The 26,192-nt window shown below is 44.0% G+C and overlaps 1 protein-coding gene across 3 annotated transcripts in view; it reads right to left on the reverse strand.

The window, feature by feature from the left end:
• Positions 1-1,872: 1,872 nt before the first annotated feature.
• The window catches only part of HEPHL1 (hephaestin like 1), a 35,896-nt gene continuing 11,576 nt past the window's right edge, over positions 1,873-26,192 (reverse strand). The window contains exons 2-20 of one of the 3 annotated variants that reach the window (XM_048076520.2): positions 25,832-26,076; positions 24,809-25,021; positions 22,840-23,019; positions 21,564-21,818; positions 20,347-20,515; positions 19,484-19,623; positions 19,183-19,314; positions 16,266-16,477; positions 15,643-15,793; positions 14,131-14,343; positions 11,816-12,029; positions 10,499-10,638; positions 9,542-9,682; positions 7,171-7,277; positions 6,478-6,700; positions 5,638-5,777; positions 4,857-5,016; positions 3,811-3,891; positions 1,873-3,730 (exon numbers count right to left, since the gene is read on the reverse strand). In XM_048076520.2, the coding sequence (XP_047932477.2) occupies positions 3,528-3,730; positions 3,811-3,891; positions 4,857-5,016; positions 5,638-5,777; positions 6,478-6,700; positions 7,171-7,277; positions 9,542-9,682; positions 10,499-10,638; positions 11,816-12,029; positions 14,131-14,343; positions 15,643-15,793; positions 16,266-16,477; positions 19,183-19,314; positions 19,484-19,623; positions 20,347-20,515; positions 21,564-21,818; positions 22,840-23,019; positions 24,809-25,021; positions 25,832-26,076 (3,319 nt within the window). In that variant the 3' untranslated portion in view covers positions 1,873-3,527. Of the gene's footprint in view, positions 3,731-3,810; positions 3,892-4,856; positions 5,017-5,637; positions 5,778-6,477; positions 6,701-7,170; positions 7,278-9,541; positions 9,683-10,498; positions 10,639-11,815; positions 12,030-14,130; positions 14,344-15,642; positions 15,794-16,265; positions 16,478-19,182; positions 19,315-19,483; positions 19,624-20,346; positions 20,516-21,563; positions 21,819-22,839; positions 23,020-24,646; positions 24,734-24,808; positions 25,022-25,831; positions 26,077-26,192 lie in introns of those variants that run through there. The other 2 variants (XM_066989878.1, XM_066989879.1) reach the window with 2 other exon arrangements.

Here is a 26,192-nt window from a genome sequence, read left to right on the forward strand (position 1 = left end):
TCCGGGCCGAGCCGTGCCGAGCCGGGCATCGCCACCTCCAAGGGTGGCGCAAGGCTGGAGGGGTTGGTCCGGAGAGGCTGTGGGGTGTCCTGCCCTGGAGGTATCCCAAACCCGCCTGGATGCCATCCTGCGCGATGTGCTCTGGGGGATCCTGCTCGGCAGGGGGTTGGACTGGGGGATCTCCAGAGGTCCCTTCCGACCTCGGCCGTTCTGGGATTTCTGCTCGTCCAGTATGTGCCCGTCACCTCTCGTCCTCTCGTCCTCACCACGGCGAGGAGCCTGCCCCATCCTCGCCCCCCTCACGTATTTATGCTCCCTGATAACCCCCCTACACACACCGCCCCGAGCCTTCTCCAGCTCTCTCAGCCTCTCGTGCCCCTGGAGGCGCCCCAAGCCCGCAGCCAACCCAGCACCGTGAGCATTTCCCCCAGCCAAAGTGTTTCATCTCCACCGCCACATCTCAAGTCGTTTTTTGCAGGAGTCGTCTTTAACAACCCCTAACTGGCTTTGCCCCCTCCTTTATATTATTTTTCTTTTAATTTTTATTTTATTTTAGTCTCCGTAAGCTCTGAGCATCCTCAGCCCAGGAGTTGGAGAGGGGGCCATTGGTCCCCTAAAGAGCCACCTCCTCTGCTCTGCACGTGGCTCTGCCATAGCCCGTGCTGCTCCAGCCCGAAGGCACAAACTGTTCCCTTCTCAGCTCTCTCCTTATAAAACCGCTGTGCTATCTGCTTTCAATTGTCCTTTCTATTTTTCCAAGCCCCGATCCAAGGAAATCATTCCTCATATGGAAACTTCTGCAACTCTGATTTCCTTTCTTCTGCTTTCCAGGCTGTTCTTGAGCTACGGCATCCTTTCCTCGGACTCGCACCATATTCAAGATGCAGGTGCCCCAGACATTTGTATCATGGCACCATGGTGTTTCCAGGTTTGCTCTGTTCTTAATTCCTAATGGTTGCTGATACTCAGTTGCCTACGCATATAACGATGTATATAGGGCTAGGACTGCTTTTTCCACAAGTAACTGCCATTAACTGACCAGTGCAGTTTGTATCACTCAGCAGCACAAGGTGCTTTTGTAGCTTTTTACACTCAGTATCATTTTTCTTGCCACATACACTTACAATTGTCACTAAACTCCGTCACCCTTTTTCACATCACTTACAGAAAGCAGTGAACAGCGGGGGTCCTTCCAGCACCCCACAAGTGACTTCCACCATGAAACGTGGCCCCTTATTCCCTTTTTTAACCAGTTATTTAGCCTCCTTCCTCTTATCTCAGAGTGATTTCATTTCTTTAAGGAATTTTTACTATGGACTTTCTCAAATGTCTTATGGAGGTGTAAGCAGGCTACATTCATGCAGGTGTCTTATGTACGCTTGGAGGCTTTCAAAAACCTCATTAAAGTAAAATCGTCTTTTAAAAATAAAAAATAAAATAATAATTTAAAAAAAGATTCATTCTGCCATGGTCTGTTTTTTTTTGTTTCCTTTGGCCACTTTTTTCCTCATCTCCTAGCTTTCCACTGGGAAGTTTTTCAAGGCTGGGACTGCGTTTGTCACCTGCCAAGCTCTTGGTGCTGGGACAGTTCCAACGATTTTGGACTACATAATCCAGAGTTTCCATCCTCGAGGGCCTGTGGCCCTGGATACATTGTCCTGGTGACTTGTTCCTTTTGTCATCTCGTCCTTTGGTTGCTTTGCTTGCATTCCCGCTGGTGCTTCAATCCAGCACAGATGCTATCCTTTATTGCAGGTGCTTTCCACAGCTCCACGATGTGGGGCACAGCTGGAGCCAAGCTGCCTGCTCCAGGCAGGCAGGTAATGCTAACCACCATGCTTCATGCTCCCTGTGATGCCTTCTGCTTTCCGTGGCTGCCTGCCTTACCTCAGCGAGCGGCAGTGACATCCCAAGGCCTTGGGGACCTCTGGAGGCCTCATTCTTGTTTCCCAGCTGCCCTCCAGCTGAGAAGTGTGCCGGGTGAAATAAACTGTGCCAGAAGGTTTGTACAAATAACCAGATCTTTATTATCTTTGTCATCACTTTGGCTGGTTACTGTGGTCAGAATATATTTACGATTCTGTTTCTAAGAAGTCAGACACATTAGCTATTCTAAAATGAAAAGTACCAAATAACTTCTTTTATTAATCACGTATGTTTAAGTGAAAGGCTTTAATTTGTATGTGAACAGAGATGAAATGTTCTGTGCAGTGTTTTTGGACAGAACAGAAAACCTTAATTTCAATGTTTACAAAATAGAAAGATCACAGGATTTAGGGTATCTATTTTTGTCAGCTCAAAGAGGAGATTTAGTAAGTGAGTGTGGAAGTGTTTGTTGCTATAGTATAACTCCTATTTGGGCTCAGTCCTGCAGTTCTACCTCATGTGTGTGCTCTTAAATAACTGGGGAAAACAAGGAATCAGGAAATAACCAAGAAGCACCCAAGAAACTTCTACGTATCAGCTACCTGGACATGGATCCAGGACACTGCTAAGCTGCAGTAAGAGGGACAGGCAGCCAAGTTCCCTAGATTTGAACATACTTCAAAATATAGAGCTGGGAAAAATATAATAAAAAAAAAAGAACAGCAACCTGGATTTACATTCAAAATCCAACTTGGATAAACAGTTTCACAGATGTGTTAGTTCTGCAGTTCCTCTGCAAGAGCTGTAGCTGACAGGAGCAGCTGGCTGGCAAAAGTGATTGCTGTCTAATTAAACATGAGTTATAAACATTCAAGTATCACTAAACACGGCCTGATTCTGTCCTTCTTCCCTGCAGACCACAGACATCAGCCTCCTGCTGGTTTCATTAAAATTAGGGAGTGAAGTGCTGCTTGGTGCAAAGAAGAGTTAAAGAATCAGGACGACCACAAGGAGCAGCAATTACAAAGTCTAATAACTTTCTGGGAGGTTGCTCAGGGCTAGATTTTTAAAGGGATTAACAAAAACTGTAACTGCTGCTGAGCTCCATCACGTGCTAAAGTATATTGGTCGGTACCTAGGTGCCTTTAAACACCTGTCCCCAGTGTAGTTTCCTCATTTAACAGGGTGGGGAAAAAAAAAAAAAAAAAAAAAAAGGGAGAATTGGTTAAATGTCAGTGAATCATTGAGCCAGACTCCGGTGTAAGCCTGGATTCCCTTAGGGACACCACGGGGACTTCCAGACTTACTCATGTGCCTTCGGGAGCCAGCACGCTAAGACAGTCCCCCACGGTATTTGGTGCAACCCCCGTGCTTCTGCAAAGGGCGCACGGGTGCAATCCTGCCCACTCCTTCCTCCCGTGATGAAATCCCCTCGTAGCCAGAGCGTTGGCCAAGAGGTGTGGGCTCGGGCAAAGCTCAGCTGAGAGGCAGCGGGATGGGAACGGTGGTGGGTGGCTCTCGGATCCCTGCCCGGCAGCTCACGTTCGCTGTTGTGAGCGCTGGCTACGGGATGGGGCTGTCGGCGTGGGTCTTGCTCCAGGTGCAGCAGCAGCGTGTCGTGAAATCCGGCGCAGCTCCGTGAATGGTGTTAAAACTGGGGCTTACAGGGAGTCTGGTAGAAACGCGCTTTTGTCGTGCAGAGCCTGATACTGGATCCTGCTTCCTTGGCGGGTGGTGAGGCAGAAGAAGGTTAACGTGGTGAGCAGCAGAACAAGTCCGACGAAAACAAAAGCTGCGAACATCAGGTTGGCTGCTCCGGGATTCAGGATTTTGCCCAAAAAAGTGTCCTCTTGGCTGTTATAATCTGCCAAAAGAGAAGTAGCTCATGAAGAATCTGCACGTGAGCCTGAAAAGTTTAAAATTATATGTTAAAAAAAAACATACCCTTTGCTATGGTCCTGTTTTTTGCAGTGGTGGTGCCATAAGCTACAGTTGTGACTCCTCCTCCTGAAGGGGCTTCCCGCTCTGTGCAGAGAGAGAAAAAACGTAGTTAAGTCAAAATCCTTAAAAAAAAAGGCTGGAAAATTAGCACTAATTTTTTTTTTAGTTCCTCCTACCTTGGTAATCTGAGCATAAATCCTGATTACATCAACACAGTTATAAATAGATTGCTCTAGGCAGCTCCATGGGCAAAGTCCCCCCTCTTCTAGAGGGATCTATTACTTCACTTCTGCATTTGCTTGTTCATTTGAACAAGCTAGAAGGAATAATTGGTAGAAAATAAATACACCTCACCCAAGAAAGGAGGATTTTAGCTACATTTGGCATCACGTTTATCCTCCTGCCACTCAAGGACTGTGCAGCCCCTGCGGAAGTGTGTGGCAAGCACAAACTGTGCTGCCCCAGGCAGGAGATGCCAGACCCAGGTGTCTAGTGAAATTTTTTGGTGTGCAGAGGCTCACAAAACTCTTCTGACTTCACTCACAGGTGGTAGAAGGGACCAGCATCTCTCAAAATATTTGCCAATATTACTTAGTCAAGGGAACTGCTCTTTCTTGGGCAGGATGAACCCCATTTTCTGGAGCACCTCGTAGCCCAGCTGGTTCTTGCCTGCACAGGAAGGAGCGTGAGTATCCCTGTGAACAGGCAGTGACTGGAGGAAGGAACCAGCCCTAAGCTACAGGCCAAAAAAGAGCTTTGCAGTTGCTTTCCGCACCACCTGCGGGTGACTGATTGTCCACAGGCTGCCACTGTCTTAGGGGATGCTCTTGTGAAACACCAACTGTTTGGTTGGTTGCAGAGCAGAGCCAATGTTCCTGTCCCTGCCATGCCCTCAGGGCATCCCTAGATGATGCTGGCTGCCCAGGGCAGCAGGCAGTGATTCCCAGGTGCTTCCCACCAGCTGGCATTAGCTGTCTTACTTCCCTGCCTTTCATCCAAACTGCTGCAATACACTGTCAGAGTCCCAGGACGGATTTCTGGTACTTCACCTGATTTATTGATGGTGTAGGTTGTTTCCATGCCGGCGTGGATGTGGTCAGCTACGTGGCAGTGCAGGAGCCACGTCCCAGGGTTTTCTGCTACCAGCTCAACTGTTTGGAATGTCCCAGGAAAAAGGTCATACACATCTCCCCTGTGGTCCTTATCTGTCTGTGGCAAGGCAAAATCAGCATCGTAAGGGTCTTGCCTTACAGTACTCAAATACCCCCCAGCACTGAAATACTCCAGTCTGACTTTTTGCTTCTTGAGGCAGATTAAATGCTTCTTGTTACATGTTTCTAGTGTGTCCCATGGAGGAAAACTGAGGCCTGTGGACAGCCTTCATTTAACCAATTAATTAGCAACAGGAGACTCCTCCTTGGAACTTAGGGTGCTGGTTGAGCACAGGTATCACTTTGAAAGACAGATTTTTCAGGTAATCCTACCAGTGTCAGGCTGTCACAACATCAAGCCATTTTGTAAGCAAGCATAGCTCTGGTTTCCTTCCGCTATCTTCCCTTATAGCCATGGGAAAATATGTATTTTAACCTACCTGACCTCTAATAGTGACATTTATTCAGGTTCTATAACAGAACATGAGTGGTAGAAGCTTTGCAAGGATCCACTTTGTTTCATATCTCCTTCACATGTAAACGTCCCCCTGATCTCAACATCATCCCAGGACTGTATGTCCAAGCTGCAAAAATAGGCTAGAACTTGGACTTTTTTTTTTTTTTTTTGAGGAATTTCCCATCACACTCTACAAGTTTTACTTTGATCCATTTTACCAACCTTGAAGATGAAGGTCTGTGCATGGAAGTGGACTGTGTGTATATCCACTTCATTGCCCATTCCTATCAAATACCAGTTCGTCGTATCACCTTCATTCATTGTTAGACCCAGGAGACTGTTATAAATCTTCCCGTTGATTGCTGGAAGAATGACAAAATAGGTCTGGTTAATAACTGGCCACGGCATGGGTGATGATAACCTTCAGACAAGGAGAACAGGTGCCTGGCACATGTGGCAAGGCAAGGGCTCTCTGTAGTGACTGCAGGGAGAGAGCCACATTTTTGTTTCAGTCTCCAAACAGCTTGTCATCTAAGGGCACAGCAGCAATCACTTAGCTGTCTTGTGGAGCACCGGGTAAGGTTTTCACTTGTTAGGATCAGACTCCTGAACAAACAGGATTTTGGCTGAGAAGCTACATGGGAAAAGAAGGAAGAGTTGTTGCCTCAAATGAGTAGAAATCTGGAGAAGCAGCAGTTTGCTTTGCCAGGGCCATTCCTGTCTCCATTTGTTCTGTCCTGTCTGGCTCCTGGGCTGGTTGTTACTACAGCCACGTTTTAAAAAGTCATCCTTGTGCTCCTACAAAGCAAGCCAACAAGGAATGCAGCTCCCAAACGTCAAGGGAAGTCTGGCAGGGCAGCCTCTCCCCATCAGGATAAGGTTGAATTAGCTTGTCAGAAAAATATCTTGGCTGGACCTCACGAAATCTTTTTGTTTCCAGTTGCTGCAGTTTATAAAGATATCATGTGGGTGGGTAACTGCAGGCCAAGTCAATGTCTTCCTGAAAGGGCTGTGAAAAATAAACCTCTGTCCTCTTGGCTGCTGCCACCGAGTCCTACATACCATGCTTACTGTTGCCTTCTACAAAGTCCTTAGTGGAATTAAAATCATCAGGATTCTTATGAAGGTATGTTTCAATATTTTCTTTCAAATACCAGGATTTGTTTTCATCAAACACCATAAACAGGAGAGTAAATTCACGATTAATGTCTTTCCTCAAACCATTTTCATCCAAAATTCCTTTTCTGCAAACTACAAGAGGCCCAATGAGACCGCTGTATGTGTCCTGAAATGAAATAAATATATTACAGATGTTCTAGTTCATCCGATTATGAAAAAAGTACAAAAAAATCTACACATTAAATAAAGATGAAATTCCATTTTCCTATTAGGGGAGAAAAAAATCATTACTATATCTGATTAGACATATTTTTCTTTGGACACGTTACTCCCAAAATTTAATGTCCTTGTGTTAATGTAACAAAGCAATGTTTTGTCTTTACCCAAAAATCCCTTCAACTACTCTTTGAGAAGGGAATCACATTACCATAGTGTATCCCTGAGGATTTTAGTAGGTCATATTACCCAAGCATATGCAACTGTTACCAAAGACAACAAAGCATCTAGCTCTGTAAAGCCTTCCTCAAACCTGTGGTCCTTGCAGAAATGAGAACCAGGATGCTTTCAGAGACATTACACAAGATAGCATACTTTATCTGAAACTAGCTAATCTTTAATTGACCATTTCTTGGTTACCTTTACAAAATTTACTGTTGAATAGTAAACCCAAGTGATACAGTTTGGATCTGTTTTACCAGGGCCGGATCGCTCTGGAACATTCCACCTGTAGGTGTTTATTTCCCCTGAAAAAAAAAAAGAGTTTTACCAAGAACAGCTGGGTATTAGAGGCTTTGAGCAGTATGTAACTGAGACCCACTACCCTCCTCATCAAAAAATGATCTGCATTAAAGCTATCTGTGGAAGCATGCAGGAATGGCATGCGGATGTGTTTCTGCATTCCAGGAGGTTGGCAAGGTTCCAGTGGTGTAAACGAAGGCAGATATCACCTGTGAAAGGAGATCTGCAGATGGTGCTGCAACCTGTGGCAAGGGGGAGCAGAGATTCCCTAACCTCTAATTCTAAAAAAAAAAAAAACCACAAATTTGATGGGGAAATTATCTGCTTGGGTGAGAATCAGTTCTCTGTATTGAACATAAACACACCTACACTCAGATGAATTGTCTGTGCTGTGTTTCCCCATTTTTAATTGAATAATTATTTATTTGCTGGTGCTCCAGCAAAAAAAGGCAGGAGGCCAAAAAGTGGTCAACACCTTGTCCTTCCACGTGCTGGACAAATGCTGAAAGACTCTGTCTCTTCCCCAGAATTATTCCAGGGTGACAAAACCCAAGAACACCTGGTAATGTGATACAAGTCAGGGGAAAAAAAGGAAATCCCGGAACTGTTGGCCATGGTCTTGGTACAGCCACAACCCAAAAGCTGCCAATGGCTGTGGACATTGGAGCAAAGCAGAGTTTTCAAGCTTAAATGGCTGTGAATTGTCTGAGCTATCTTTGTGTCACTGAGCCACTGCACAATTTTGGTAGTTCATGCAATAGTGGGTGTTACGGTGTGGCAATAACTACGAAAAGAAAAGAAAAAAAAAAAAAAACAAAGAAAGAAAAAAGAAAAAAAAAAGATGACGCTCAAATATCATATTATATAGCATGAGTCTCATGTAAATGATGCAATACCACTTAATCTTACAAGCACCTTCTGTACATTACAGCGTGGGTTTATTGACTTTGCAGAGTTCAAAAAGGCTTTTACAGCACAAGACTACAGTAGTAGGACAGAAAACACCACCAAGAAACCTATCAATCTCAGACGCATTCTTGCCCTGGAGACATACACCAAGGAAGAATTTGTCATCCACCTTTATCTAACCTACGCGCCATCTTCCCTTTTTTTGAAGGGCTGATGTGAGAAGAGAGCCAGGCCATGGTCCTGTGCAACTTCCTTGTTCCTTACTCCTCCCTTTGGGATATTTGGAGGCTGTAGGGAGAGAGATCTCCACTCTACTTCAAACCCAAGGTACTTCAGATGGCATCAATGTTCCATGTTTGAAGCGCAAGTGAAGTGTGTCCCATGAAAGGACTGATAAAAAAGATGAAAATGGATGTTTTCTCCCTTTTTTTCTCCTGGTTAAATAGAGGAGTAGAGGGGACAAAAAGAGGGGAGGGGACAAAGCTGTGGCAGCTGAGAACTATTTGTGGCTTAGGCAGCCAGGGATCTACTCCCTGCATGTCTTTACCATACCCTACACAGTCTTGTTAGGAGCTGGCAGCACTTTGGGGAGCACAAGGGTAGCAGGACATCAATCTGATCGATGACAGCTTCGGGATTTAGTAGGACTGGACGGGATCTGGTGAGCTGGGCCCAGGGTGAGCAGTGAGCATGGCCTGGGGGAGCCAGCGAGGGCCTCTAGGTGCTGGGGGGAGTGAAGTGCCCAGGCATTATTCTGGTTTTGAGGGATTTGTTCTCCTTGTTGACCGCTGCTTCCAAACACCTAAGGAGTACATCCTTAGATCTTGCTTAGTCTTTTCCCCTGGCTTCGTGGACACCTTCCCTAGCTCATGCCAAGCCTGCTCCCGTGTGGGCACAGGAGACATTACAGCAGCGAACCCAGCATTGCACCTCAACCATCGACAGATGGGGTGTACAGTGAGGAAGAGGCAGAATTAACGTTGCTGACTGCAACTCTCCCCAAGTTCCCAGTTTTAAAACTTTGTTTGAGCATCAGTCTGGAGCTAAAAGCTGGTTTAGGCTTCACCTGGCCATGATTATGGGCCTGCTTCTGCATTTTTGGAGGTTGTCCAGTGATACTACATTCCTGCTTCTACCCCTGATAGGAACAAAGGCTCGTTCTTTGCCCCAACATGCTCACTTGGTCAAGAACCTACATGCACAACAACACAGAGAATCATATCTGAATAAATGTTGAGCGTGTTATGCCTGGGAGAACATATAGGTATGAATAAGCTTGAAAGAGGGATCATTCCTGCGTTAAAATGCTTTTATATACGGCGTTTGTAGCTCAAAGAAAAAAAAATATGAGCAGCCTTACCTGGGAGGGTAATTGGTGTCTCAGGTTGTTCTTCACAACCCACTTCTTCTACACCGTGTGCACTCACTGAATAAGGCCTGCTGGCTTTGTTCTTAAACACGATCAGCACAGAGTCACCAACCTCGGCATGGAGTAATGGCCCTAAATTAAAGCAGAAGACGCCAGTGATTAATGCTGCTCTTCTGAATTTCAACAATCTTCCAATGGCTTGGCCTCGGAAAGGAGCCATGGGCTCTCAAAACCTTTAGGCTTCTCTCTCCTTTCAACAAAGCAATCAAAACCAATCTGCTATCTCAGCTGATGAAAAATTACGTATATGTACATAATTTTTTTTCTTTTTTTTGCCAGTCAGAATAATATCACTCTGGAAATAGGTCTCTGGACAGCTTGTTTTTCAGGAAAAATTTTGTTCATAACTTTCAAAATTGTGTTTCCTAAAGTGGTAATAGCTTTTTTTTTTTTTTTTTCCTAGAGCATTAAAATATTTTTTTTCAGTATTGTACTAGGGAGTATTGACTATTTTATGTTCAGTTTTTGCCTACTTCTCATCCCATGAAAAACAGGAGCTGATGCTTATTTTATGACATATAAAATTTTGTCTTGTCCAATTTCAGGTACTAATCTAGTCCCTTAATATTGAATTAATCTACCTACAAAAGCTTCCCCCATAATACATGCTTTGATGTTAAGGTGAATCCTGGAATTTAGATTTTTGCATCCTCCCTGTTAGTTCTCCTTCAGAAACTCCTTATTACATGCTTGGGAATAAATCATCTCATTTGGAAAGCATCTTTACACTCAGCAGTTATACAGACTGGTTGTAAAATCACTGATCGCCCAGAATAGGCATCAATGTTACCTCTTTTCTTTGTTAACAAAGCTGTAAAATCTCTTTTATTTTGGAAATCAACCCTCTCATTTATTATGCTCAGTCTGTGAGCCATGAGAGCTACTTGCCCAGGATTTCCAGGTGTTCCTCCTCCTCTGTCCGCACTTTGTGCTGTGTAAAATTGCCATTCGTGTACTCCCTGTAAACCACCTTCTTGTATTTTGTACCTATTAGGTCTTCCCCTTGGCTCAGAAAAATGTGCCCGTAACTGCAAAATAAAAAGGCAAAAATTAAAAGTGCTAAAACTTACGTATCTAAAAGCTGGTAAATGTTGTGTTATTCATAGTAGGTGTGACAAGAATATACAGCTTGGTCCAGCGTGGTGATTGAGGGGAAGCCCTATGTGCTGCAAGAGGTTTTGTACAGCAAGTAATAACAGTGATAATCCTCAGTAAATGCACGCTGTCTTCAAACAAGTACAACCGGGGATATATTGTACTCACCACAAACATTTAGGGACACAAATCCTTCAGCAGAGCTGACAAACCAGAAAAGAAGTTCAAGCTACGTGTGGCTTTGGCCTCTCACCCCAGTGCTTCCTCCACCCCAACAAAAGACACAATCTTTCCCTGCAGACCTGGATCCTGGTACCACGATGCCTTCTTTCACTGGCTCGGATATTAGTCTTATCACGGATATTATGGGCCAGCAGAGGACACTCGCATCCTCTCCTCTGAGCTTGCTGCCTCCTGGCTTCCCTTCTCCAAGCTCCCTCTGGCAGCAGAGTTACAAGGCTGGCTCACAACATAAAAAATACAGGCAACAAGTGCCCACTTGCGTGGCTCACTCTAGTGAAATACTGTGCATACAGCAGCAGCCTTTTGACAGTGATGTTTTTTGACAGTTAATATTTTCTTTAGGCACTCCTCTGTATCTTCAGGTATATTTTCTGCTGACTCCACCGTACTCATGCTTTTCTACAGGGTGCAGCTTCCCAGCCACAATTTCCAGGTTTGTTTTTGGTTTTGTTTTTTTAAATATGTTCTTTTCTCCTTCATTTATGTATTTATCCACTTATTCATTTATTTCACCAAAACAGTGGTCTGTCTCAAAGACCACTGGATCACGTGTCTTCTGCACGCTTTCTGTTCCTTAGCACAGAGCAGTGTAGATGTGGCTCACTCAAGGCTGTTACCACACATGGATTTAGGGACTCGGAAGCCTTCCTTGGTTCAACAGCATGATGAGACACTTAGAGACAAAAACATTTGCATATGCTGCCTAGGAATCAGTCTGCTCTGAGAGGTTATCATTTAATAAATGTTTACCTCTTAAAGAGTGCCTCCTAAGAAGTACTAGGCTGGCTTCATGAAAGGAGACATCTACACTCCTCCTTCACCATAAGTGGGCCCCACACCCAGCAGCCTTTTTTTTGCTTTGCGTACCTTTCCTCATTGCTGCTGATGTTGTAAATCTTTGGTTCTGAGCTCTTATTTGAGGCATAGTCCCACTCCACCTCCTCTGCAGCGATGTAGAAGATCCTCATGGTGTTGTGCTGCTGCTGGGCTCGGGTGGCATTGCGGCAGCTGCTGACCTCGTAGAGGTGTTTCATCCCCCCGACAAAGTGATCAAAAGTCCTGCAAACCACCTTGAATGTGCCTAGAAAGGAAAGCTCTTGAGATGTAAGTAATTCTGGAAAATAAACAAGCAGGCTGGAAAATTAGGTCCAGTGCCTTGTGCATTCTTGATCTGTCCTCCAAAAAAAAAGCAAAACCCTAGTCTGTCATGCTCTATGGAAATTCATTCAAGGGGGTGTTTATTCCACCCATTGGCTTTGAAAAACTAAGGGGACTGAAGGGGGAACTAGTTGGCAAGATGGAAACACACCAGTCATCTCCTTTATGTGCCACGTGCTCCATGGCCCCAAGACGTCAGAGGGTGGGTGTACAGGCACGGCCATGCCCGTGGAGAACACCAGGAGAAGCAGAGGTAGTGTGGCCACAGCATGGGCTGACAACAAGGGACAAACCTAGTCAGAGGCTGCTGAAAGCCACTTAAGTGCTAAGGGACACTTTCCCAAAAATCTTGAGATGGCTTTAGTTGGCACATGGTTTCTGATTGTATTGGTGTGTGCTCTGTGCTCAGGGCACCGATCCAGCGTCTCTTTGGAGCAGCTCTGTGCTTTGCCCATGGAAAGCTTCAAATGAAGTGGTAACATTGGAGGCCAAATCAGCACAGGCTGGCTTTTTGTGGCTCTGATGGTCTAAGGCTGCAGTAACAGTAGGGACATCTTTTGGCAGGCCTGTGTGCAGATTTTTAACATTTGTTCACCCCCACCCATTTACTGGAGCAGAAGTTGACCACAGCATGGTCCTGTGCAGCTCCACCTGTTAGCACTCTTGTGAGGGAAGACAGCATTTACAAAGCCCTTCAGTGCATGCAAAAGCTGAGAAGTCCACTGAGTTATATGTGTCCAACTTATTGAGTCAATGATGGAACAAAATTGAAAGCATAACTTTGTCCTGGCTGGATCTCAGTCCATTCCTTGTGTTTCTAGGGCAAAGGTGATGATAACTTGCAGTTAAAAAATAAATAAAAGAAATGCAAGTGTTGGTGTTGGTAAAGATCTGATAATTCATTCATTTTCCCTTGTGATCAGTAGAGGGTTAGCTGGCAAAAAATAATGAATTCCTAGTTCCAGTGTTCAGTGTAATTCCTGCCATGTTGTTTCATGACAGACATGGAAATGTATGGGACAGACACAAGGAAAGAATCTGCTGCCTTGTAGACACAGCAGTGCTGGAGGTCTAACCATGGCTTGGTGTTGTGCGCACAAGGCCAACAGGTATTTCTATCGGGTGCTCCAGCCAAGGATGGCTTTTGGCAGAGCCTTGCACAACTCTCATGATTCCTTTGATTTAAAAACTTGCATCAATGGGAAGAAAAGTAACATTGCACTCTGGCTTAAAGCTTCTCTGAAGTATCTCCAATGAATAAATCACCCCTACAGCTTTGAAGAACGAATCACTGGATTAGACATGAAAATAAAAAGTATCCTTTATGTATATACTTCTGAAGAACCTCTTAAAGACCAGGTATTACTGAAGTTCTAAAACATCTTACATGATGCTGTGAATTTTGTCTTTGATAAAAAAGGTCTTTTGAGAGTTATGGAAATTCTGTGAGCATCCCATTAGCTATCTGCCTGCCTGCTGCTCTGCCTGTCCCAAGGTCATCAAAGCCTCTGCTCTTTGGTACATATATATATTTGGTTTACAGCACCTTGCCAGAAAAGGAGCCCAGCCTGAATTCTCAGCCATGTTAAGTCCACACAGTCCAGACAGAATCAGAGAACGGCTGAAGTTGGAAGCGACCTCTGGGTCCACCTGGTCCAACCCCTGCTCAAGCAGGGACACCCAGAGCAGGCTGCCCAGCACCATGTCCAGGAGGTTTTGAAGATCTTCAAGATGGAGACTCCACAACCTCTGTGGGCAACCTGTGCCAGGGCTCTGTCACCTACACAGCACAGAAGTGCTGCCTGATGGTCAGAGGGAGCCTCCAGTGTGCCAGTTTGTGCCCATTGCCTCTTGTCCTGGCACCGGGCACCACTGACACGAGCCTGGTTCCATCCCCTGTGCATGTCCCCACATTTTCAAGCTCCCTCACACTCCCCGAGTGGGGCAGAGCATCTCACTGGCTGTTATTTAGGCTGCCTGATTTCTGCAAGTGCCACGACACCACGATAAGCTCAGGAACATACCCACGCGGTCTGGCTGCATCAGTGCTGTTCCCGATAAGTGAGGAAACAAGGCCAGGCCGTCCCTCGTCGTCCCTCTCAGGTCAATGGTGTTTCCTTGAAACTGAACCCCGTGCATGTCGTAGTGACTGCCCAGCCCGATGAGGTGCCAGGAGACCTTGTCGTCCTTGCACATGGCCAGGCCTGGCAGGTTACCAAACAAGTAGCCGTTGACAGCTGGAGGAGAAGAAAAGAGCCTGGTCGGTGGCCAGTGGGTTGTACCTCAGCACGGAGCCTCCTGACACCTCTGCGGCAAGAGGCTCACAATCAAGCAAGTCATAACATTAATTAAAGAGGCATTTTGTGAAGCAAAAGTAGCACTGGATAACACCACATTAATGCTTAAATGCTGTTCTTACAAACTCTTAGTTTCTACATTTCTTTTTAGCCTATAAAGTAAGATAACAGCCCTCAACAGAAATGTAGAGATGTTCCTCCAAGCTTTCCAGGGTGCTTCACAGATGCCAGCTAAATATTTAAATTAGGAGCCTCCTTTCTGCCTGGAGAAAGATCATTAAGGCCATGGAGTGGGCCATAAAGAGTCTGAGTTGTAATTTCAATTCTGATGCAGCCTTCTCACACGATTTTGACTTTTCATTTCTACTTTTACTTCCAAAATGTATCTTTTTTCCAGGAGGGTTTTGTGGCGCTAAACTCCCTAACTTTGGAGATTTTCCTGTGATCACTGCATCAAAGATACTAAGGCAGAATAAAACTTCAGTATGAAATACCACCTTCTAACAGAAAAAAAATAAAACAAGACCCAGAAAACCCGTAGGCAAGTTTACAAGAAATGAATTAAAAAAGGAGTAATCACTGCAAGGTGCCTGATGGTTGAGACATTGTACCTACAATGTCTTCACACACTTTTTGCTTGGTAGTTAACTGTTCACTATCAGCATACATTCTTAATGCTCTCAGGAAAATCCAAGCATGATGAGATTATGTGATTTGATCAAGTATGACATATCAGGAATAAATTTGAGAATGTCTGTGCCAAAGTCAGATACTTACATATAGAAGTGAAGTTTTAAACTATTACTGGCCTTTTCCCTAGTCTTTGTCCCTCTGCCAGAGGTCACTGCCCAAGCAGAGCTGTCAGAGCAAAGAGGATGAACCTTTGTTATCAGAGTCAGTGCCAAGGCTGGCAGCTAAATTTATATCACCAGTGAACATCATTTTTTTCTGCAGTTGGTGTTTGACTCTGGCACTATGCCTTTTTATATATCTAGATGTTGTATCTAAAACCTACACTCTGTTCCTTTTCTCCAGGTGTAGTTGGTAGGTGGATGCAATCATTGTTAATGTGACAAAGGATCCAACGTGCATTCAAAGGACATGGGGAGCTGGCCATACACTGACTGACAGCTTCCACCTCACCCTCCAGGGCATTGCAGTCAGCTGTGAATGACGATAAAATCTGCCAATGATAAATGAAGAAAAGGTGTCATTAACAGATATCAAGATATTTCGTACCGTGCATTTTGTTGGATTCCTTGAAATCTTCGTCATTCTCATCTACTTTTGAAGGGTCTCCAGTAAATGCTTCGATATTCTTGCTCAGATACCAGCTGTCATTCTCATCAAAGATTGAAAAGAGAAGGTAGAATTCTCTGTCTATTCCTTTCTGTAGCCAAGGAGGAAGCCAAGACATTAAAATCAGTCTGTGCAGAAGTATCCAAGTGAAAAATTACCTTGTGTGTGTGTGTGTGTGTGTGTGTAACAAAAAAAATCTTTTTCCAGAAAGCTGCAGGTGCTTTCTTACTATATCATTATAGAGGATTGGGGCTGGCACTTTTGCATCAGCCAGAAGAATAAAGAAAGTGGCACTTAGTTATCACAGAAAGATGCATTCATTGCTAATGAGTGCATGGAAAAGATGGAAAACCCAGAGATAAGCCTGAATACTGGCAAATGCTAGTTTCACCTTCCTAAACACCCCCACTGGTCAGCTTTTAAACTGAGGAATGATATTTGTGAACGATGTTGGTTTAATCTCTTCAATCTGGGCTGGGAACTGGGCAAATCGGCCCGTAAGGCCACCTTCCCCCAGCCCACCACCCTGCTGTTTCAGGGAGGCCCATCTCCACTCTGAGCACCTGCGTCCCGTCCTCATTCAGGACGTTCTTCCGACAGACCAGCAAAGGCCCCACCAGGCCGGAGTTGGTGTCCTTGACGGCATCAGTGGCCGAGTAGTAGAGATAGGTGAGGCACGGTGGGTCGTTCTCACTTGGACCTCCATTTTCAGGCACTCTCCATTTGTATGTGAAGGTTTCACCTGCCTTAACGCGGGCTCCTGGCTTCATATATCCTGCAGAGAGAAAATTGAGAAGCACCCAGGTCACAGGGAAGGTTATGTCCTCCAGAATACTAGCGTTGGCTGGGGGTCAGACATAGCCGTTGTTTTCTGCAGGTGGGCTCTCCCTTGCAGGCACAGCTCGAGCACCATCCTGTGGGCTGGTGACTTCTGCCATGGGGACACCTCGCCAGAGCCCAGTGCCCTGGGGACACACTGAGCCGTTCCTCGCAGAACAAGTTCAGCTACCTCACACAGACACCTTCCCGATGCTATCTGGAGGATCTGGATTCTGTCAGACCAGACGTGCAGAGCTCATCCTTGCTCTTAAACGGCTTCCTCTAATGTCTGTAGCTTTCCTGGCCTATCGTGAGATTCATCTGAGGTGCAAACGCAGACTCTGACTTTTCATTAAGCACCACGAAGCAATTACCTCAGCGAGTGGAGCTGCAGTTGCGACTGTTTAGAAATTCAGCACAAATCTGATCCTGGTAATTGCTTCTTTTTGATTTTGCAGCAAAGCACAGGAGCCTCTGTCAGAGTCCCCAAAGGGAGGCTGCTACCACTTTCTTTAGAAGCTAATTTGGGGTGATTGTCTGCTGCCCTGCATGGGGTGGCTGTAGCATCACTCATGGAATTTAGTCACTGTAAAAGGGTGTCGGTATCCACAGAGAGAGGACTCATAAAAGGGACTGGAAAGGAAAATTGGGAAAAGGGGTCAGCACTGCACCCTTAGAAGAAAAAATTACTAAATAACCCTTTTGCTCTTTGCTGTGAGGAAGATCAAACTAGAAATTTTATTTAAAGCTGAGGCACCCATTGACTGGGTTTTCTCAGCACAGTCAGATGTGTCTGTCAGCAGCAGTCTGCACTGATTTGATTCTCTGTGTGCTGCCAACAGCCTGGAATGCCTCATGGAGAATCCTCTTACGAACTTAGAAATGAATGAAAATATCAATATTTAAACACAATCTGCCACAAACTGCAAAACAAAGCAGGGTACTTCTGCAGTGGTATCTGATGCTATTAAATTAATCCTGCAGTGGTGCTCAACAAGGAGAAGAACATTGATATGCAGAAAAAGAATATGAGATTGGGCAAATGTTAAATTTAATATGGAAGAATATTACTGAGAGCACAAATGAAAAAAAAAAGTTAAGCCTTATGTATGTCTATGTACAGTATTTTCATATGAATAATCTACACTCAGACAAAACACAGGCTTTGAAAAATCATTGCCCCTCAGTATAAACTTACAGCCCCTGTAGGGGCCATACCTACATACTCTTGTAGATGGGTATGATGGAAATCCAAGACACTAGGCTTACGGGGAGAGAAGGGCAAAGAGATTGTTAGGAAGAGATAAATCTGGAGTCAGTTTCCTCTCCAAAGACCCAGAGGTGTGCGGCTCATGCTGCTGCTGAATTGTAGGATTTGGGTTGGTTTTGCTCCACATTGAAGGGTGCAATGCCAATGGATGCTATTACCAGGGAGGTTTAAACAAAAGCACAACAGGACTGACTGTGAGCAGAGAGAAGGATCTGCTTTTCCATCAAAAAATTATATCTGACATTAGGATGTGTATAGGTGAATTCAAGGCCGAAGTGAACCTTGATGTTTCAGTATACAGCTCGGCCTGCTAACAAATTTGTTGCATTGCAAGGTCAGCAACTAGAGACAACAGAATTTGATTCAAGCCTTTTGTGTCAATGTTATTGTACGGTTTTATGAGTTTTGCATGCTGACCTAATTCTCTTCGCACAGTTCTCAAAAGAGGGATTATGTCCTGGGAGTTCCTTTCTGATGTGTTGCGATGGAAGCAAAACAATTCTGACAACAAGAAGGATAACTTTCTCTTCGGTGCTGCAGCTCATCTAACATAAGCACTCTAAAGCTTGGACACTTGCTCTAACCCTAATCTAGGTTCCTTTGGTAGTCAAGGGAAACAGAGGCATCTCCAGGGGTGACCTACTGTCTCCTAAAATAGGTGTTTGAAGTAAATGAGACTTCCTACACTCTGAAGATATAGATTTTTGCCTTTGACTGAAGAAGTTGCCTACCAATTAGACATGACACCTTACATTTAATGGTTAAACTTAGATGATAAAGATCCCATCTTTGCAGAAAATGAGAGGAAGCCTCTGGTAAATGCTCTGTTCTAGCATTTACATAGTTATGAGGATTAATAAGAATTGTTGCTGCTTCACATTCTGGGTCAATCAGATAAAAGATGCCTGGACACTGACTATGCTGGCCATGAAGGAAGGCGAATACCCAACCTCTGTTAGAGGATCAGGTGTGAAGCAGCCCAGACCACATGGACAGCTCTATCCAAAAACTCAGCAGGGTCATCATGCCAGATCCTAAGCAACATTGTTTTGGAGCATGTTCAGAGTAGGTCCACTGACTGAGGATGAGTGATATTAGATTAGAACTAAAGTAAATTGGATCGGGCTTTTGACTTGTACTCAAAATTAACAGATGGACCTCAGCTGGGTTCAGTGACCCTGTCTGGCACATGTCCAAGGGGAAGAACCTGTACTGAGGCAGACTGGAGGGGTCCCTCAGGTTGTGACATACAGGGTAGACACAAACTAAACCAAATCACCCCTTCCATTCCTTAATACCCACAAAAAGGGCAAAGCTACTGAGCAACAGGGGAAGATCTGCAGACTCATGTATTCTGGATGTGACAATACAGCAGTTCAGTCAAAACTTACCATCTAAGTAGGGAGCACCTTCTGACAGTTTGCTGAAGCTTACTCCATGGGCCATAATACTGTAGCTCCTTTTGGCTTTGTTGGCAAAAGTAACTAGCACTGTATCTCCCACTTCAGCTTTTATTACAGGACCTTAAAGAAAGGGAGTTAGGGAAGGTGTTAGAACCACCAACAAATGTATTTTTATCTAAACAAGACAGCACTGACTGGTAGCTGAATGCCCTAAATTTCCCTCTGGATCCAAGGGGACTTTTGCTTTCAAGCCCAACAGAATGACAGGATGGGAAAACATTCACCATACCAAGTATTCCCAGGTGCTTCATGTTCTTTGGCTGAATCTTCCTTTTACTGAACGTTGCATCAGTATACTCCACATAGCGAACCTTCCAGTATTGCCCTCCTATTCTGTCAGTCCCTTGTGTGAAATATATTGCAGATTCACTGTGGATTTAACAAATCAGACTGGTTAAATTACTAGAGGTTCGGGCAGAAACCTTTCTTTAGGATAAAGTTATTACCCCAGCCATGGGAGAAATGACCTTCCAAGTTACTAGTTTGCATACACTTTTCCAGCAGGCTAGATTAAACATTACTGAGCTGAATTACAGTTACAAATTAGTTAACAAATGGGTATTCATTGTGCATTAGACTTCCATGTGTTTAATTTCAACTTACTTAGGACAAGTGCTCTGTCAACTTACCTCTAACTACCTTAGGGCAAGACCAGTGCTATTACCTGTGCACAATTCATGTCTTTAATCTTCTTTACTTTTCCTGGGAGATACTCTAACATAATTCATCTTCATCAGTTATAACAAGGGGGGGAAATCTCCCATTATAGCACCTCTGAGATACACCAATTTCAAGTGTGAAAACTGCCAAAGGAATCTTGACATAAGGGTTTCCATTCTGTTGAACTTTGCATGCCTCATCAGGGCTCACTTTCTCCATGGACTTAACGATGGAGAGAGATAAGTGCTTCCAGAAGGCAACTCCTAAGCATCGCAGTTACAAATCTAATTTCTCAACAAGGTTGTTTAAATACTCCCTGCCCCATTCAATTAAAATTAATAACAGTGCAGGACCTAGCCCTGGTGAATCACTGTGGAAGTCTCACCCAGACTCTTGAAATTAAGCACAACAGGAGAGGATGAGAAAGCTTACCTGCCAGTGGCATTTAAGCCCTGCCCAGTGAATTTATCATAACCGTCAGGTCCATAATTCCAGAGCACTTCTTCAGCAGCAATATAATATCTTCTCTTGTGACTGACTGGTGAAGGCTGAGACAGTTTTTCTTGGCAGATCTGTACATCATAAAGTGCCTCCATGCCACCTGGGAGGAGAAAGAGTCTGGAGACAGTCCTTGGCCAGCTGCAGAGTCAGCAAACTTGTGGGTATAAATGAACATTCAGAACCCTCTAGGCAGGAGCTATGTGGATTGGAAAAAGTGGCTAGGATCATTTGGGTAAGCTTCTATTTTTAGAGACTGCTGTCTACACTGGGCTAGACACTAGCACCCTTCTCTCACAAGTGGTACATCATCCCACAGGTGAAATCCACTGAAATCTATGACACTTTTTAGTGGGCTTATTTGCTCCATTCCTTAATCTGGGTAACGATGACAGAATGATTTTGGGGATCAGAGTGCCTCCTGAAATGTGCAACATGGCATCACCTCCCCAACTTCCATTGAAATAGAGAGACTGGTTTATTATCACTGAAGGAGTTGCTAGCCAGAATCAAGTTTTTCTGCCTAATAATAATCTTACTGAAGTGAACACAGAAGTTCTTAAAAGTAAAAATTTTCACAACTTGTGACTGACTCTGATATTATAATTATACAGTTCCTGCTGTCACAAACCTAGTTTATGATATGTGGCTTTCAGGTTCTCACACCACACAAATACAACATCGTCATCATCAAATTCTTTCACGTAAAGGTGTCTTACCAAGCTTCTGAACACATTGCTAATTTTTGTCTGATTTCTGTAAAAAAAAGCTACGATGTGTTCATCTGGCATGATATTTCTTAAAGTATACATATTTATCTACAACAAAAAGTGATGATGGATCTTCTCATTGACCATCAAAATCTGCAATTTATATAGAAAGTTCCGTGTCAAAACTGGGTCTATCATGCTTTTCTCACATTAGTTGCCCATATTTACACAGTTAAGTTATTCATTCTAGCTGAATATTTGGCCCAACATACATAATTGTCACTGGAGACTAAACTCATGATGTTTTTCTGATGAAATAGTTCTCAAGCGTTTGGTTTTGGAAACTCAGAGATGGAAACATCTCTCAGTTTTCTTTTCCTAGCATATTTGAGGCTGGAACTTCTGTATTTGATAGGATCAGGAAGATCTATAGCACCATACCTCGTAAATGTTCATTAACCTGGCAAGTTATCAGCCACCTCCCGGGGTTCCCAGGAGTCATCTCTGCTGTGATGAATGTTGCTGGGAACAGACCGACGACATCTGCCCTCTGGTCTCTGTTGGTGAACGTGTGGCCGTAGAAATACGCAGCGTGGATATCGATCTCGCTTCCCATGCCAATCAAGTGCCAGGACATGGGAGCATCAGCACACATCTCCAAGCCAGGGAGGTTTCCGTAAATATAACCATTAAGAGCTAAAAACAAAAAGTAGGAGATTTTATGAGAGGGAAAAGACAAGTGCCAGGTTCTTCTGACCTCCTTTCCAAGCATGATCCTTTCCTGGAAAAGAATCTATGAATGTCCACACTGAGTCCCTAGCTGAATTAGGTGCTCATGGGATCCCTGATGGAGAATAACATTTTTGAGCAGCCAGCTAACAGCTCAGGATGATCAAATGGCCCAAATTCTCTGTCTGGGTCTATGAGAAACTTCCTGAGTCATAACAAGGTATTACAAAGCCCCAGTCATCACAAGAAGTCCTGATAACAAAGTTAATTTGTTCTGCAAGTACTTAGGATGTCTGGAATCTATTCCCTCTAATTCTGAGTCATAAATAGCTATTATATACCTGGCTCAAGCAATTAAGATTTGAAAATTATGATATCAGACAAATCAGTCTTAGTCAGCTCTCTCTTCCTCAACTTCCATGTCTGACAATGTTAAGAGAACTTTAGGAGATCAAGATTCATATTTTGCAAAATAATTTATCTCCTAGGCTCTAAGGAACAACCAAAATACTGAGAAATATCTGGATTTAACTTCTTACACCAGGTCTCTAAATAGCACAAAGTACTACTGCCCCACTGATCTCTGAAGGGCAGGAGTAGCAGTACCAGCCAGCCCACCAGTCCTGAGGCCTTTCGAGAGCCTGAAATGCTGGACTCTTCAAATATACACATCTCAAAGTGCTCTGCAGCCTCCTTTTCTCTTTTCACAGCTGGTCAAGCAGTCACCAAAAGGCTTATGTCTGTTGCCTAAGATAAAATGCCAAACAAGTGACAGAGCTGGATGTGAAAGCTGAATCTCCTTGCTGCAAACCAGTGTGTTGTACTGTGTTTAGGGAGAGGCTTTTATCAGTACAGTACTTCAGCATCCTGAACCATTCCATGCTGTCACAGATAAAGGAGAGACATCACAAGAGACGGAAAGTCTCAGTGAAAAGAAAAGAGCCTGATCACTGCTGTAGGTCACCATTTGCTCAAGAGTCCTGCTCACCATGCATTCGGTTGCTGGTCTGGAAACCTTCATCCTCTTTGTCAACTGTTGCTGGTTCTAAGCAGAAGGTCTTTATATTCTCATCGAGGTACCAGCTGAAATTTTCATCTACAATGCTAAACATCAGGGCAAAAGCGTTAGCAGCACCAGTCCTTTCTATTGAGGTCTCATCTGCAGTTCCTAAATTGCAAACGAAAAGGAAAGTGCTAAAAAGAGCCTTGGAGGGGATTGAATGTAAAAAATGACAACGACTTTGGAGCATTCAAGGATATATAGTGGTCTGCCCATGATCTATAGGGCATGTTGACTCTCACCTGGTTTTGCTCCTCCGAGACACCTTAACCCTCCCTCCCCAACCTTTCAGCAGATGGGTGCCTCCGGTAGGCAGCTCATCTCATCTAAGTCAAGCTGATATTTAATGATCTGTTGATATGACATAAGCACAAGCAGCTGCCAAAAGCTGTGGTCCTGTTTTTTCCATCTTTTTCCCACTGTTCCCAACCCTGCCCATCAATCAGTATTAACACTTGTGTAGCTGTGCAGTGAGCCAGAACAGAAGCCTGATCCAGCTGGAAACCAGTGACTTTTGTTTTGGCCAGAAATTAAGGAGAGGCAAGTGGTAGCCCACATTTGTGTTGCATGGAAGCAACTTGTGGAGCATACCCTCGGAACAGCTGGCTAAATGCAGCTCACTCCTCCTGGACTAGTGAGGAAGCCTAGACAATTAACTAGGACAAGTTATTTAAATTTTAAAAGCCTTAAGACAGGATGAGTACAATCTATTCAATCTAATTTGAGTATTGGTATCTGAGGGACCATCTGGGGGACAACCTGAGACTATAGGAGTGGTGACACTGGATAGTCTATTATTAACCATTGAGGGATTTATATTTCATCTAATTGTACACTCTACCTCTGAACCCTTAAAAACCTTTTGCTTCCCCAATGTCCTCTGGGATGGAGCCCTAGAGCCTTGCTGTCAGCTCTGTAAGGAGCCACCCGCCACCATCAGAGGGAGGAGGCCTAAAGCAGTGGCATTGTGCAGATATCCACCTTGACAAAGTCAAGACCCAACATGCAGATAAGCTGGCCTTCCAGGCTGGGATTGTTTTGAACATGCTATCTCCTAGCTACATGCATTATCCTAAAGTTATTGGCTTGGTTTCACATATTCAGGAAGTTCCCCAAGAGAAAAAAGTCTGAGATATCTTAATTATGAGTAAAGCTGGACACCATGCCTGTCCTCTCCACACTGAAGTATTTTATTTTTTTTCTGAATATATAAAAACTGCTTCTGTATATAAAATTAGGGCTGGTTTTGTACTGCAGCAGATATGGGAAAGAGGTGGCAGATTTACACGTGTCCCAGGTTGAGAGGGGATGATGGTTCAGCTGACAGAGGGGAGAGGGTTGGTACATGGTTCCTGAGTGCTCCAGCACAAAATTTTCAGGCTATAAGTACACGGGACAGGCTGTCACCTCAGCTGTTCAGTGCATATTTCCAAATGGCTGTGATATAAAACTTACATGCAAAAATCCATAAGGGAAAAAAAATGACAAGGAACATTGGGGTTTCAAGGATGTAAATACCAATGCCGAAGTCACCAGCCCAGCCCTAATTTCACTTCCTGGGCAATGAGTCCTTCGCTTGTCCTGAAATGATCCCGGTTTTGGAACGTTTATTTTTGGCCTCGGCCATGCCCAGCTGGCCACAGAGCATGCTGCAGTCCCTCCACCAGCCGAGGCAAATCTCTTGTGAAGCCAAAGGGGAGCGGGAAGGGGGTTGTCCCAGAGCTACAATACCTACCCTGGGGTGCTCCTGGAATGGCCCAGCTATTCCTTGCCCCTTTTTATGGGCTATGTAGGGATAGACTCTAGACCATCATGTTTATACCTGTAAGCAAAAATGACTGTTAAGATGCCAAGCTTGGCAGAGGGGCTTGCTTTGTCACTTTTCCTAGCTCAGTACCTTTTTTACAAACCAGCAGTGGCCCAATTAAACCAGATGCAATATCTCTTGGTGTGTCAATGTGAGAATGGTAAATCCAAGTCAAGCAGTTTGAGTCTGCCAAAGTTGGGGAATAATCTTTCCTTACTGGCCATGTGTACGTGTAATTTCCACCGGGAACAACAAAATCGTCCTCTTTGCTTTTACCGCCGGTTCCATCTGGGTAAAGCGCTCCTAATACATTAAAAAAAAAAAAAAAAAAAAAAAAGGAAGCTTTTAGCTCCCCCTTAACCATTTTCCTTGAATAAATATGTATTTTCTTCTATTTTATCAGAGCTTTCAAAAATAATAACAACACTCACAAACAAAGAATCACTGAGAAATTGTGAAAATTTTCAGAAGTTCTGGTAAAAATATTCAACACTGTTGACAGTTAAGATCAATTACTTATCAGTAGATAAAGCTTTTAAAAAACAGGCTTTAATTTTTCCATGTCTCTTTACTCTCATCAAACAGACACATACACATTTTGTCAGCTTAAATTATACATCTTCTCACAGAAAACTGATGAGAATGATAAATGTAGGCAAATCCATACACCTCTAACCAAAATAGACACGCATAGGTTTGAATTCTGAATTTGATTCTGAAAATTGTATCATGTATGTTATACACCTATAAAGAGAAAAAGCATTCACTTACAAGAACTCTATCTATTCAACAGGCTAGACATAGAAAGAAGGAAGGAAAATACTTCTGTGACTAATAATTCAGGAAAATAATTCAGGAAAAAAAAGACCCACCTAACCTGTTTCAGTGTTGGATTTATCCCAGGCGTCAAAGGTTTGTGGCAAAAGTTTTAAGAAATGAGGATGTTCCTGGTTTTATTCATCAGTTGCAATTACTGATGGGTTTATGAGAGGGTGATCTAAAGTCCTCTGATGTCAATGGCCAGAACAATAAATACTTGGACAAGCTTCTAGCCCTGACATTTGCTACTCCAGGGGAAACGGAGAAGAAAAGAGAGGGCAAATCAGCTTTTACCTTCAGAGTCCTTGTCATAGAAGACCCCATGTGGATGCACTGAGTATGGACGGGAAGCAAAGTTTTTCAAATGGACAATAAAGACATCCTCTTCTTCTGCCTTCAGGACTGGCCCAAGGAATCCCAGCCAGGCTTCTTTAGGGATTTCCTGGGAGTATGTGTCATCAGTGAATTGCCTAAAAATAGCCTTTTTGTACACACGCCCTATCCGGTTGGCTCCTCTTGTTGCATACACGCTTGCAAACCTGGTGTTGAGAAGGGAAAATAATTTAGAGACTAAAAATTCCTTGAAGAGTTGATCAAATAACAGGTGCTTACAGAGCAGATAATAGTTCCCAGGGACAAATCACGTAGCTAGTGG

This window comes from Anser cygnoides, chromosome 1, assembly GCF_040182565.1.
Source record: "Anser cygnoides isolate HZ-2024a breed goose chromosome 1, Taihu_goose_T2T_genome, whole genome shotgun sequence".
NCBI classification, from domain to species: domain Eukaryota; kingdom Metazoa; phylum Chordata; class Aves; order Anseriformes; family Anatidae; genus Anser; species Anser cygnoides.